Source organism: Electrophorus electricus, chromosome 16 (assembly GCF_041902795.1).
Source record: "Electrophorus electricus isolate QZ-2024a chromosome 16, ASM4190279v1, whole genome shotgun sequence".
Classification (NCBI taxonomy): Eukaryota; Metazoa; Chordata; class Actinopteri; order Gymnotiformes; family Gymnotidae; genus Electrophorus; species Electrophorus electricus.
Window position 1 is genome coordinate 26507501 of NC_137512.1, and position 13527 is coordinate 26521027.

A 13527-nucleotide genomic window follows, 5' to 3' on the forward strand; every position below is an offset into this window, starting at 1 on the left:
CAGAAGTATGCATCTTTAATAAGAAAGATGGAACCTTTGCTGTCACGTACACACCTCCTTCCCACGGCCCCCACACCATCAGCATCAGGTACGGTGGACAGATGGTGCCAAAATGCCCCATCCGTATGCAGGTGGAACCTGCTGTAGACACTAGCGGAGTTAAAGTATACGGACCAGGAGTGGAACCTACAGGTGAGAGTCACGCTGATCAAACAGCTTTAAACAACAGTAACAAAATTAAATGCATCTTAAACAAAATTGTAAAAGTTATTAAAATGATATTTTAGATACATTAGAATCAGTTTAGTTGAATAAACATCTGTACGCGTGTGTTCAGTGAATGTTGGTTTAACTGCAGGTGTTCTGAAGGAGGTAACCACACATTTTATTGTGGATGCACGAGCCCAGAATAAGACTGGAGGAAATCACGTCAAAGTGTGCATACGCAACCCCTCGGGCGCCAGCACTGAGGCCTATGTCACAGATAAGGGCGATGGAGCTTATCGGGTGGAGTACACTGCATTTGAAGATGGTAAGAAAAGAGTAAATGGCTCACGCACTTTTGGAGGTTTCGTTGACATTTCAGGTTAAAGTTAAAGCCTACTTAGAACTCCCAATTTACCCACGTCATCAGCTGTGTGGCCTTACGATATGCAGGGTGTCTATCCTGCATATCGTAAGGGGAACTTTTTCTGTCCAAGCAACATTGGTGTGAGCGTCAGGTCCTGGACCAGGAGCAGATGAACAGGTGTTTGTATAGCAGACAGTGGTTATAAATACAGTGTGAAACAGCAGGTTTATGGGACTGAAAACTGAGAGAGAGGGTAGTGAAGACATGCAGACATAAATAGAAGAGCTTTGTAAACACACAAGTATGTGTGAGATGCATCACCCCAGATCACTGCTAAAAATAAGACTTAACATGAAGTCCCAATATAACTCAGACCAAGGCTGAACACTCCCACAGCAATCGTACTACTTATTACAAAATCAACTTATTCAGACTTAAAGTGTCAATATATCACTGATTACTTTATTCTGATGTGTGTGTGTGTGTGTATGTGTGTGATACAGGTATGCATCTGATTGAGGTGTTCTATGATGATGTTGGCGTTCCCAAAAGTCCCTTCCGTGTGTCTGTGGTAGAGGGCTGTGACCCCACGCGCGTGCGGGCCTACGGTCCAGGCCTGGAAGGAGGTCTTGTTAACAAGCCCAACTGCTTCACAGTAGAGACAAGGTACTGTCCCGCCCACCCACACTATCGGCCCCTCCTCACCCACACTACCTACCCCACCCACCCACACTATCTGCCCCACCCACTCACACTACCTGCCCCACCCACCCACACTACCTGCCCCACTCACCCACACTATCTGCCCCTCCTCACCCAGCAGCTTTACATCTGAATGTAAACAGCAGAAGAGTTGGTAGTTTTTAATTCCGGTAAGGAGCAGGTCTGGGGTCTGAGCGCTTTGACTCTCCCTGCAGGGGTGCAGGGACTGGGGGTTTGGGCTTAACCATCGAGGGGGCGTCCGAGGCTAAAATGTCCTGCAAGGACAATAAGGATGGCAGCTGCAGTGTGGAGTATGTTCCCTTTCTCCCAGGAAGCTATGACGTCAACATCACCTATGGGGGCCAGGCTATCCCAGGTAATCAAACACGTGTTTAAATAATTAATGATTATGATAATTATATTATCACGTATTAAAAGAGAAAGCAAAAGAGAGTGAGGGGGAGAGTGAGGCGTGAGAGAATGAGACAGAGAGGGAGAGGGAGAGGAAGAGTGAAAGGGGTTGCGAAAGATAGTGAGAGAGTGAAGATAACAGGGCTGTGGTTGTGCTGTGCAGGAAGTCCATTTCGGGTTCCTGTGCGGGACGTGGTGGATGTCAGTAAAGTGAAGTGTTCTGGTCCGGGTCTGGGGAGTGGCGTCAGGGCCCACACCCCACAGACCTTCACCGTTGACTGCAGCAAGGCTGGAGCTGCAGCCTTGCAGGTGCAGCTACATGGACCAGCAGGTAAGACCTTCTGACTCATATGTCCTATTAACCCTCCCCATCATTTTGCAGTTGACACTGATAAGTGTGTCGTGTCTGTGCTGTTCTGTCTCAAAGGTGCTACAGAACCAGTTGCCATTATCAATAATGGTGATGGAACACACACTGTGAACTACACACCTGCTCAGGAGGGGCCATACACTGTGTCTGTCAAATATGCAGACAAAGATGTTCCCCGCAGGTCAGTTTATGGGCCCTTTGTTGTACTGTGTATATGTAAATGACATGGTGACTAAAGATGACTGTGATTCAGAGTTGTATTGGGAGTGTATGAATTTGTGCAGTGTGCTGACACTATCAGCAGTTAGATATTACTAACCAATATGACCTTAAATGAACCCATGCATGTGTCTCCTACAGTCCGTTTAAGGTCCATTCTGGCCCAGCACACGATGCTAGTAAGGTCCGGGCCAGTGGTCCAGGGCTGGACCCAGCCGGAGTGTCGGCCAGTCTGCCAGTAGAGTTCACCATTGATGCCCGAGATGCAGGGGAGGGTCTCCTCACTGTCCAAATCCTGGTGAGCTCTTCTTTGTCCATCTCAACAGACACAGTGAGTGCAATGTGTATTTAAGACACAGTGTCCTTTTAAGGCACAGTGAGTGCAGTGTGCATTTAAGACACAGTGAGTGCAGTGTCCATTTAAGACACAGTGACTGCAGTGTCCATTTAATATACCATGTCCTTTTTTGCTCTGCTGATGTGATTGTTGTCATGGCTGCAGGATCCTGAGGGGAAGCCAAAGAAAGCCAGTATCCATGACAACAAAGATGGCACCTACACTGTATCCTACGTACCTGATGTGACAGGGCGCTACACCATCACCATTAAATATGGGGGGGACCAGATCCCCTACTCTCCCTACTCCATCCTTGCCACGCCCACAGGAGACGCCAGCAAGTGTCTTCTCTCAGGTACCCATGGATGTCCACCAGAGGCTCTAGAACAGAAGGATTCTGCCTCCTCTCACTGTCCTCTTGTGTCTCTGCTCTTTGTTTTCAGTGTCTATTGGAGGACATTGTGTCGGTAAGATAAAATGTCTCCTTTTCTACCAGCTGGAGTCTAAATGCATGTCAGTACTGTCCATGAGAGCTGTTTGTTTGTGAGTGTGCATTGTTGTTGTTTATATTTATGAGTAGGCAGTCTTGGGCCCACCATTCAGACATCAGAGGAGACACTAGTCAGTGTGGATGCCAAGGCCGCAGGGAAAGGAAAGGTGACATGTAAGGTGCTCACTCCAGACGGCACCGAGCTGGATGTGGATGTGCGAGAGAATGTAGATGGAACCTTTGACATTTACTACACAGCCCCGGAGCCTGGAAAATACATCATTACCATCCGCTTTGGAGGACAACACATCCCAAACAGCCCCTTCCACATTCAGGTAAGCAACATGAGATCAGACTCAGCTGCACTTATTGTTGCCATGGTTACGGTTTCCTGGTTTTTACATCTGTATCAGATAAACTGTGTAGGAAACACAGATTTCATTAGCATTATTCTCCCATTTCAGGGCCCTGTAGTTGTTGTGTTATTAAGAATGATACCCTTTAGGGCCCTGTAGTTGCTTTGCTAATCAGATTTGATGTGTTCTTCTTAGGCTACGGAGGAACCTGTTATCCAAAGAGATGCGAAGCAGCCTGCGTTCCGCCCTCTCAACCTGCTGATTCCCTTCTCTGTCCAGCAGGGGGCGCTGAGTGGTGAGACTCTTACTGCTGTTCAGGAGCCACTCCTGACCTGGGCCCACTGATCTCCTGATCAAGTTCTGTGTGTGCAGGTGAAGTTCGCATGCCATCAGGGAGGACCGCACGGCCTCTGATCAAAGACAACAAGGATGGGACGGTAACCGTGAAATACGCTCCCACAGAAAGAGGCCTGCATGAGATGGACATCAAGTATGATGGCAACCACATTCCAGGTGGGACGCCCCACCCCTTCAGGCAGCCAGAGTAGAGCTAATCCAATAAGATTTATAAACCCTCTATTACGCACCACTGTTCTCTGTTTTATGTTGTTGTCTGCCATTCAGTTGTTCTGCTTTTGCACTGTTCTGTTCTTGATAAACAGCCTCATTCACAATGTCAAACAATCAAAGCATTAGAGTTAACCCTAACCCTAACCTAGGACAAAGGGAGAATGTTTCATATGTTACAATTCAACCGAACAAATTATCAGTAATACCAAAAACAAAATAGTTAGCAAAACGGCTTAAAATGTGAAACATCTGTGAGTGAGCTCTTGAGTCACTGACTGTGGAGAGAAACATGAGTCTGACTGCTTCCTCTTTCCACAGGAAGTCCACTGCAGTTCTATGCAGACGCTATAGATAGTGGGATGGTGACAGCCTACGGGCCTGGCCTGTGTCATGGCACGGTCAACAAGCCTGCCACCTTCACTGTGGTTACCAAGAATACCTCAGAAGGTAGCTGATACAGATAATGCAACTAATTTTTATCTGTCTTAGACTTGAAAATGGATGCAAGGTGCTAACGCCACCATCTGTGGTGTGTTGCGTCTGTGGTGTGCTGCGTCTGTGCTGCACCTGTGATGTGCTACATATGTGGTGCGTCTGTGGTGTGCTGCGTCTGTGGTGTGTTGCCCCTGTGGCGTGTTGCCCCTTTGCTGCGTCTGGTGTGTGCTGCGTCTGTGGTGTGTCTGTGCTGCATCTGTGCTGCGTCTGTGGTGTGTCTATGCTGCGTCTGTGCTGTGCTGCGTCTGTGCTGCGTCTGTGGTGTGCTGCGTCTGTGCTGCGTCTGTTGTGTGCTGCGTCTGTGGTGTGGCTGTGCTGCGTCTGTGCTGCGTGTGTTGTGTGCTGCGTCTGTGCTGCGTCTATGGTGTGTTGTGCAGGTGGTCTGTCGCTTGCTGTAGAGGGACCATCCAAGGCTGAGATAAGCTGCAAAGACAACAAGGACGGCACATGCGCAGTGTCGTACCTGCCCACTGCACCGGGAGATTACAACATCATCGTCAAATTTGATAACAAGAACATTCCTGGCAGCCCCTTCACAGCTAAAATTACAGGTGGGTCAAGGGTCAGGGTCCAAGTGAGGTGGGAATGTGTGATGTGTCTGGAGTTTGTGTTGAGTTTTACGCCTGTCTGTCATGTGTTCAGGTGATGATTCTTTGCGGACATCTCAGCTGAACGTGGGAACTGCGGCCGACGTCTCCCTGAAGATCAGTGAAACAGACCTGAGCTACCTGTCCGCCAGCGTTAGAGCGCCATCAGGAGCAGATCAGCCATGCCTCCTGAAAACACTTCCCAACCGCCATATTGGTCAGTACTGCACACAGCTAACCTCACACAGCTAACCCCACCAGATTATCTCCCACAGCTAACCACACACACATTATCACACAGCTAACCTCACACAGATAACTCCACATAGAATGTCACACACCAAACCCCACACAGATTATGTCACAGAGATAACCCCACACAGATGATGTCACACAGCCAAACCCCACACAGATTATGTCACACAGATAACCCCACACAGATGATGTCACAGCCAAATCCCACACATATGATGTCACACAGCCAAACCTCACACAGATGATGTCACACAGCCAAACCCCACACAGATGATGTCACACAGCCCAATCCCACACAGATTATGTCACCCAGATAACCTCACACTGGGCCCTCCAATGTTCTTATAGTGAAACACCCTAGACTACTAATGCAACTTGTCAGTTGTTTGCCAGTGAACCCTTAAGTCTCTGTGCTCCTCTCAGTCTAACTTGTCTGTCGTTGCTTGGTTACAGGAATATCTTTTACCCCTAAAGAGGTGGGGGAGCATGAGGTTAGTGTGCGCAAGAGCGGCAAACATGTGAACAACAGCCCCTTTAAGATCATGGTGGGCCCATCTGAGATCGGGAACGCAAGTAGAGTGCGGGCGTTCGGGAAGGGCCTGGTCGAGGCTCACACCTTTGAAGTGGCCGAGTTCTTTGTGGACACGAGAAATGCAGGTGAGTGTGTAGAGCGAATACACAGTTAAGGGGTCAGGGTCAGAGTGAGGGTGAGGGTCAGGGTGAGGGTCACGGTCAGAGTGAGGGTCAGGGCCAGGGTCAGAGTGAGGGTGAGGGTCAGGGTGAGGGTGAGGGTCAGAGTGAGGGTGAGGGTGAGGGTTAGGGTCAGGCTGAGGGTCAGAGTGAGGGAGACAGAAACCCCATCTAGCATTTTAAATGTCAGAGCATCTGAGAAGGAACAAAGTGAAAATAAAAAACAGAAGAATAAAACAGAAATGTTGTGCTTATGGTCACATAAGGACAACTTTGTTTATTGTTCCTTGGTACCCTGTCCTGCCTTTTAGAATGAAAGTTATTTCAATATATTCATATCTACAGTATGTTCATATCTGCAGTGTGTTCATGTTTCAAGTGTCAGCCTTTGCTGAGTCTGAGCTGAACAGTGTGGTGACCAGCCAGGCTGTTGTTGTGTGTAAGGCTATGGTGGGTTAGGCCTGTCCATTGAGGGTCCTAGTAAAGTGGATATAAAGTGTGAGGACGTGGAGGATGGAACGTGCAGGGTGACATACTGTCCGACCGAACCAGGAAATTATATCATCAACATCAAGTTTGCAGACAAGCACATCCCAGGTAATCATCTTAGACCTGCACAACCATATTGTACACATTTGGCCCTATATGGTCCTGTATGGACATTTGGGTGTGTTTGGACATATTTGTGCATGTTTGGAGTGTTTCTGAGTGTGTTTGGTGTGTTTAGGCAACTTTGGATGTGTTTGGGGGTATTTGGGAGAATTTGGGTGTGTTTGGTCATGTTTTGGGGTATTTGGTCATGTTTGATGGGGTGTTTGGGTGTATTTGGATGTTTAGGGGTATTTGGTCATATTTGGGTATTTGAGGGTATTTGGAAACTACAGGGTAGCTTCTCCTCACAGTTTCCTCTCCCATGCAGGAAGTCCATTCACCGTGAAGGTGAGTGGAGAGGGGAGGATGAGGGAGAGCATCACGAGGAAGAGGCAGGCGCCTTCCATCGCCTCCGTGGGCAGCACCTGCGACCTCAACCTCAAAATACCAGGTGAGAACAAACCAGTGGAACACACCTGTGTTATCACAGCAGGTCCATCAGAATGTCATTCTGAAGGCCGAACTGCTCTTGTCTTCAGGAAACTGGTTCCAGATGGTGTCAGCTCAAGAGCGTCTCACACGTACGTTCACACGCAGCAGCCACACGTACACTCGTACGGAGCGCACTGAGATCAGCAAGACGCGCGGTGGGGAGACCAAGCGTGAGGTTCACGTGGAGGAGAGCACGCAGATGGGCCGGGACCCCTTCAGAGACGTTTTCAGCTCATTTCTGGGCCGAGAGGGCCTGGGTTGCTTTGGAATGCTCACGGCAAAACAAGAGGGTTAGTAACCAATGACAGCTCAGAGAACATAGTCTAACTATGTCTCTGTAACCAATCACAGCTCAGGACACCATCCATGGTGTATTTCAGTGAGGTCACACTGAGTGCAATGCTGTTCCACTAGGACTTCATGCAGCACAGCCCCATGGGTAGTGAAGTGCTGTCGTGTAGAATAGGTCACTCCCAGAGTGAGACATAGTGAGACATAGTGAGCTCATGGTGAGCCGTGATTGCCTGACACCCTGCATCAGGGCCAGTATGAACCATAGCTATTTAAAGTCCTGCTCTGGAAGCTATGATGAGACTTGCATCAGTCAGCAGACAGCAGAAGGGACGCAGCCCAAGAGCGCGTGCGGCTTGTCTGGGTTTTACTTTAGTGTTGGTTGGGTATGTTTTATTACTCCTGCAGTAGCACTACTAATAAAATTCCTTGATTTAGCAAAAACATCTTTACTTCACTTCTGAAATGTGTTTTGTGCTAAATTATGAAGTGAAGTGCTTGTCTCTGCTTTGTGTTCAGGAGACGTGCAGGGTATGTCGGCCCAGGTGACCAGCCCGGGGGGCAGAGTGGTGGATGCGGAGATTGTGGAAGGTGGTGACAGCACTTACAGTGTGCGCTTCATACCTGCTGAAATGGGCTCGCACACAGTGAGTGTGAAGTACAGGGGACAGCATGTCCCTGGAAGCCCCTTCCAGTTCACTGTGGGTCCACTGGGAGAAGGCGGGGCACATAAGGTCCGTGCTGGAGGGACTGGACTCCAGAGAGGCATCGCTGGACTGCCCAGTATGTCCCCCACACAGCTCCTGCTTCACATCTCTGACAGGATTTGAATTCTACACACATAGTTCTGCCTCACTACCATTCCCCATTATTAATAGTTTTCTATTAATGACACTAATCTTAACCCTATTCCATATCCTGACTCTGACCTTGACCCTAACCTTAACCCTGACCTTAACAATGCTTCACTCTCATTATAATTTTCCTTTTCTTCACTCCTCCTCCAGCGGAATTCAATATCTGGACCAGAGAAGCTGGAGCAGGTGGCTTGTCCATCGCTGTTGAGGGGCCCAGCAAGGCAGAAATCTCCTTTGAGGACAGAAAGGATGGATCATGTGGGGTCTCTTACACAGTGCAAGAGCCAGGTACATTATACACGAGCTGCGCTTAGTCACGCTCAGTCATGCTCAGTCGCGGTTCTTTAAAGAACACTGAACTCTGCTGGTGCAGATATTGGTAGAATGTTCAGCAGCAATTTGTAAAAAGCAGCATTTGTTGACAACAGTTAAGAAGTTTCAAAGTGTTTGATTTTGATCAAACTGAAAGTTTAAAGAGGTCAGCACATTATGGGCTGGATAAGCAGATCCAGAATCTTCAGCATTTCCTCTGATCCCTGTAGGTGACTATGAAGTGTCAATCAAGTTCAACAATGAGCACATTCCTGACAGCCCATTCACCGTTCCAATTGCCACGCTCTCCGATGATGCACGCCGCCTCACCATAACCAGTCTGCAGGTGCGTCATGGAGATCAACACTGCCAGTTTTCTTAACATTGCCACTAACCAACATTCCCAACATTTCCAGATTTCCCAGATTTCCCAGCTGTCCACTTGACCATCACCCCCACTGTCTGACTGCCTCACAAGAATGCAAAAGTAAATTACAATAAAGATTTAAATCACCCGTTTTGATATCAGCCATATTTCCTTTAATAGCCCTTCCAGTTTTACAGATGTAGATCTACACACTCAATCTCCTCTCATGCGCCTCTTTCTGACCACAGACTTTATTTGGGTGGTGGGCCACTCTCAACATGGCAGTAACCCTGGTCTTGTGCTGGTCTTGTGCTGGTCTGGTGCTGGTCTTGTGCTGGTCTGGTGCTGGTCTGGTGCTGACATGCATGGCTTTAACCAGAGTCAGTATTTCTGTGAGGTTCATACTGTAGAAATATAACCCAGTTTACTCCACATAAATGAGTAAAGTCCACCATGCAGGCAGCTGGAGAGTCATAGCGAAGAGTCGTCTGCCTCCCAAATATATCCAGTGGTCCTGTAGATAGAAAATGGTGATAAAAACATGGAGGATAATTAACAGTCTGGCACAGTCAGTTAATGCAGTCAGTTAAAACAGTCTGGCACAGTCAGTTAACACAGTTAACATAATCTGGCACAGCTGGTTATCACAGTTAGCACAGTCAGTTAATGCAGTCAGTTAACCGCAGTCAGTTAACACAGTCTGGCACAGTCAGTTAACACAGTCTGGCACAGTCAGTTAACAGTCTGGCAAAGCAGGTCGGTTCTAACATTTCCATCCCTTCACCTATCAGGCTTTTCTAATTCTTATGAAGTAGGTGGTGAGTATAGTAAACAGGTAATACAAATCATAGAGTGAATTAGTGAGTGTGTTAGTATAGTATGTTTACATGGTTCATAGAGTGAGTGAGTGTGTTAGTATAGTATGCTTATGTAGTTCATAGAGTGAATTAGTGAATGTTAGTATAGTATGTTTACATGGTTCATAGAGTGAATTAGTGTGTTAGTATAGTGAGTATGTTTACATGGTTCATAGAGTGAATTAGTGAGTGTGTTAGCATAATGAGTATGCTTACATGGTTCACAGAGTGAATTAGTGAGTGTGTTAGTATAGTATGTTTACATGGTTCATAGAGTGAGTGAGTGTGTTAGTATAGTATGTTTACATGGTTCACAGAGTGAATTAGTGAGTGTGCTAGTATAGTGAGTATGCTTGCATGGTTCATAGAATGAATTAGTAGCCTGATTCTCTTTAGTAAGTACTGGTTTAGTAAGTTTGATTTTGAGCTCAGAGCTCCCAGTAGAGAGGGAAGCTGGCTGACCTACGAGACTGAGCTTTGCCTTTGTAAAAGGACTCCTGTTATGGGATTGTTATGGGGATTAAGTGCTCCATCAGTTTGAGCTCCATATACGTCCTGAAGGCTGTTGTACTACTCCCTCACTGTGCAGAGTCCCCTCCCTATGGTACAGACCCCCTCCCTATAGTACAGACCCCCCGCCCCATGATACAGACCCCCCTCCGCATGATACAGACCCTCCTCCCCATGGTAAAGACCCCCTTCCAATGCAATGCTCACATATTAGTCTTTCACTTTTTTACTAATACAGTCCCCAGTGTTTTATTCTTTTTACTAATAGTCCCCTGGTTTAGTGACACACTCATATATGTCTCTTTTAGGAGAAAGATCTGAGGGTGAATCAGGAAGCATCTTTTGCAGTACAGAGAAATGGTGCACATGGTGTGATTGATGCCAAAGTGCACAGCCCCTCTGGTGTGGTGGAGGAGTGCTACGTCACTGACGTGGATGCTGGTGAGTCAGGATTTACTGCTCCTTCAACACGACTGCTGGGATGTTCTCAGGAACATGGCTCATGGCAGAAAAAGCAGAATGAAGTTCAAAAGAGAATGACATTTATTTCAGTGTAGCATTGCGTGAACTATGTAGAGTTTTGTCAGTAGAGGAGTTTGGATCTCAGTACAGCTCTGCTCCCCTGTGGACAGACAGGACTGCTATTCGGTTCATCCCTCGAGAGAACGGCATGCACTCCATCGATGTGAAGTTTAATGGAAGCCACATCCCTGGCAGCCCGTTTAACTTGTGTGTGGGTGACATGGGTCACGCGGGTGACCCGGGCCTGGTATCGGCCTACGGCTCTGGCCTGCAGGCTGGATGCACAGGTATATCAGAATCTAACACAAATCAGTGTGGTTAAGGTGGCTAAGTCTGGTCAGAAAACAACTAATGAATTATATAATTTTGCAGGTCGGCACTTGTCCTTGTTAACTTATTTGTTGTGCTGTAGGTGTGCCTGCTGAGTTTGTGGTCAACACCTGCAACGCTGGGTCCGGCGCCTTATCTGTGACAATCGACGGCCCTTCCAAGGTGAAAATGGACTGTACAGAATGCTTGGAGGGCTACAGAATCAACTACACCCCCATGGCACCCGGAAACTATCTCATCTGCATAAAATATGGCGGCCCACAACATATCGTAGGCAGCCCGTTCAAGGCTAAAGTCACAGGTACTCGACTAAAGCTTACAAGCAGGACACATTCAATCCTCCAAAGTTACCTTAAAAATAGAGCTAGGGCTAACCCTAACCCTAGCTTACCTTAACAACAGAACAAAACCTTATGCAACTCACAACATGAATGCACCATGTGCAAAAACACTAATATCACAGACTACGTCAAAAGAAATGAGTGAATTGCAGGCGAAATCAGAAACATGGACGTGAAAGGTGAGCTTGTGAAACCAGCTGCAGAAGGATTCACACTCCAGGTGGTATTTCATGGTCTGCGTGACTGAGGATTGAGAAAGAAAGAGAATGAGAGAGAGTGTGAGAGAGAGAGTGCGTCACTGAAATCTGTTCTCTTCTGTGAAATTTCCCTTCTGTGACTGTTTTGTTTTGGACTGTGCAGTAAGGCAGTGTATTCTGTGACCTCACGGAGAGGGTGGGTATAATCTGTGTCTGTCTCCTGTTGTAGGTGTGCGTCTGTCTGGAGGCCACAGCCTGCATGAAACATCCTCTGTGCTCGTGGAGACAGTCACCAAAAGCTCAAATGTAGCAGGAGCCTACACTACCACATCCAGCTCCTCGCTGCCGTCAGACGCCAGTAAGGTGGTGTGCCAGGGTGCTGGTCTGTCCAGAGCCTTCATAGGACAGAAGAACATCTTCACTGTGGACTGCGGCAAAGCAGGTAAGAGAAGCATCACCTCACACTGAGCTGCAGAGCACCGGTCAGCAGTCTTGTGGGAACGGTGTCCTTGCTTCTGTTCCACAGGCATCAACATGCTAATGGTCGGGGTGCACGGACCCAAGACACCATGCGAGGACGTTTATGTGAAGCACTTAGGCAACCGGCTCTATAATGTCACCTACACAGTGAAGGAGAAGGGAAATTACATTGTCATTGTCAAATGGGGGGATGAAACTGTGCCAGGAAGCCCCTTCAATGTGACAGTGCCCTGAGTGCCATAGTGCCCCATGTCCCATAGTACCCTGAGTCCCATAATGTCCCATAATGCCCCGAGTACCATAATGTCCCATAATGCCCCGAATCCCATAATGCCCTGAATCCCATAATGCCCCGAATCATATAATGCCCCATGTCCCATAATGCCCCGAATCCCATAATGCCCCATGTCCCATAATGCCTTCCCTTGCAGCAGCTCCTCTGAAATGCACTATGAAATCCTAAAGACTTTTTCTTAACTTGGGGAAGTGTTTCAACTATAGTGTTTGATCCAAACATTTTATATTAACTTCTTGTCTGGTGAAATTTTTCTCTAGTGACACTTGTACCCATTTGTGTTCCCAGACTGTAATGTTCTTTTCAGTTTACCAAGACATCTGAAATAATTCTTCCAATCATTATTTTTTGGACATTTTAAACTTTAAATGTTTGAACGTTAAGAGATTTTGTCCACAAAATGTCTATTCATATTCAAGACCATCTGTGTGGTCAAGGTTCATACCAATGGAAGAGCAGATTTCTAGTTGACTGTTGTAACCCATTAAACTGCATTGTGTGTGCTGTTCTGGGGTTTTGTATGCTTTAAAGAGTGTTCTTTTGTTATATTAACCAAACAGTTGGTAAGCCTTTGCGAACCTAATAAAGATTATATTGCTAACGTACCACATTTTGTTTGTGTGATTTGTGCTAGACGTCATTAGCTGGCAGTTTAGTTAACCCTCTGGCCTACTTCAATTCTTATTCCAACACAACATTCCTGTCTAATAAGCTTTCATCTTATTTTGGTAGACTAAGCAGCAATCACGCTTCAGTCGTCTTCCGGAAGCGTCTTGGTGCAGGATTAGCTCGGGATGGTGCGGCTAGCGGGTTTCGTGCCTGCTTCAGACTGGGAGTGTTACAGGATTTATGACCGCGATGTTTTACTGAACAGGGTTAAAACGAATGGGTTAATCATTCAGCCTTTTTTTAACGTAGAAATATATTTTATATTTTAAAGAGAATTCTCATTGTCAGTATTGTCACGTTGAACGCTGTAGGCAGGGAGCACGCGCGACTCTTGTTGCAGTTTATTAAAACGAAATCAAACGC

The 13527-nt window shown here is 47.1% G+C and overlaps 1 protein-coding gene across 6 annotated transcripts in view; it reads left to right on the forward strand.

The window, feature by feature from the left end:
- The window catches only part of flnca (filamin C, gamma a (actin binding protein 280)), a 26171-nt gene extending 13071 nt beyond the window's left edge, over positions 1-13100 (forward strand). For 2 of the 6 annotated variants that reach the window (XM_081699107.1, XM_081699110.1), the window contains 27 exons: positions 1-192; positions 338-532; positions 1075-1237; positions 1489-1649; positions 1848-2015; positions 2112-2235; positions 2415-2571; positions 2776-2965; positions 3054-3077; positions 3191-3435; positions 3652-3751; positions 3829-3969; positions 4345-4473; positions 4899-5072; positions 5164-5325; positions 5817-6020; positions 6498-6650; positions 6973-7095; positions 7184-7426; positions 7947-8210; positions 8435-8572; positions 8827-8942; positions 10639-10771; positions 10963-11139; positions 11265-11483; positions 11950-12162; positions 12247-13100. The exon at positions 1-192 is cut by the window's left edge and continues 406 nt beyond it. In XM_081699107.1, coding sequence (XP_081555233.1) covers positions 1-192; positions 338-532; positions 1075-1237; positions 1489-1649; positions 1848-2015; positions 2112-2235; positions 2415-2571; positions 2776-2965; positions 3054-3077; positions 3191-3435; positions 3652-3751; positions 3829-3969; positions 4345-4473; positions 4899-5072; positions 5164-5325; positions 5817-6020; positions 6498-6650; positions 6973-7095; positions 7184-7426; positions 7947-8210; positions 8435-8572; positions 8827-8942; positions 10639-10771; positions 10963-11139; positions 11265-11483; positions 11950-12162; positions 12247-12434 — 4496 coding nt within the window. In that variant the 3' untranslated portion in view covers positions 12435-13100. Of the gene's footprint in view, positions 193-337; positions 533-1074; positions 1238-1488; positions 1650-1847; positions 2016-2111; positions 2236-2414; positions 2572-2775; positions 2966-3053; positions 3078-3190; positions 3436-3651; positions 3752-3828; positions 3970-4344; positions 4474-4898; positions 5073-5163; positions 5326-5816; positions 6021-6497; positions 6651-6972; positions 7096-7183; positions 7427-7946; positions 8211-8434; positions 8573-8826; positions 8943-10638; positions 10772-10962; positions 11140-11264; positions 11484-11949; positions 12163-12246 lie in introns of those variants that run through there. The other 4 variants (XM_035532378.2, XM_035532379.2, XM_081699108.1 and 1 more) reach the window with 3 other exon arrangements.
- The last annotated feature ends 427 nt before the right edge of the window (positions 13101-13527 follow it).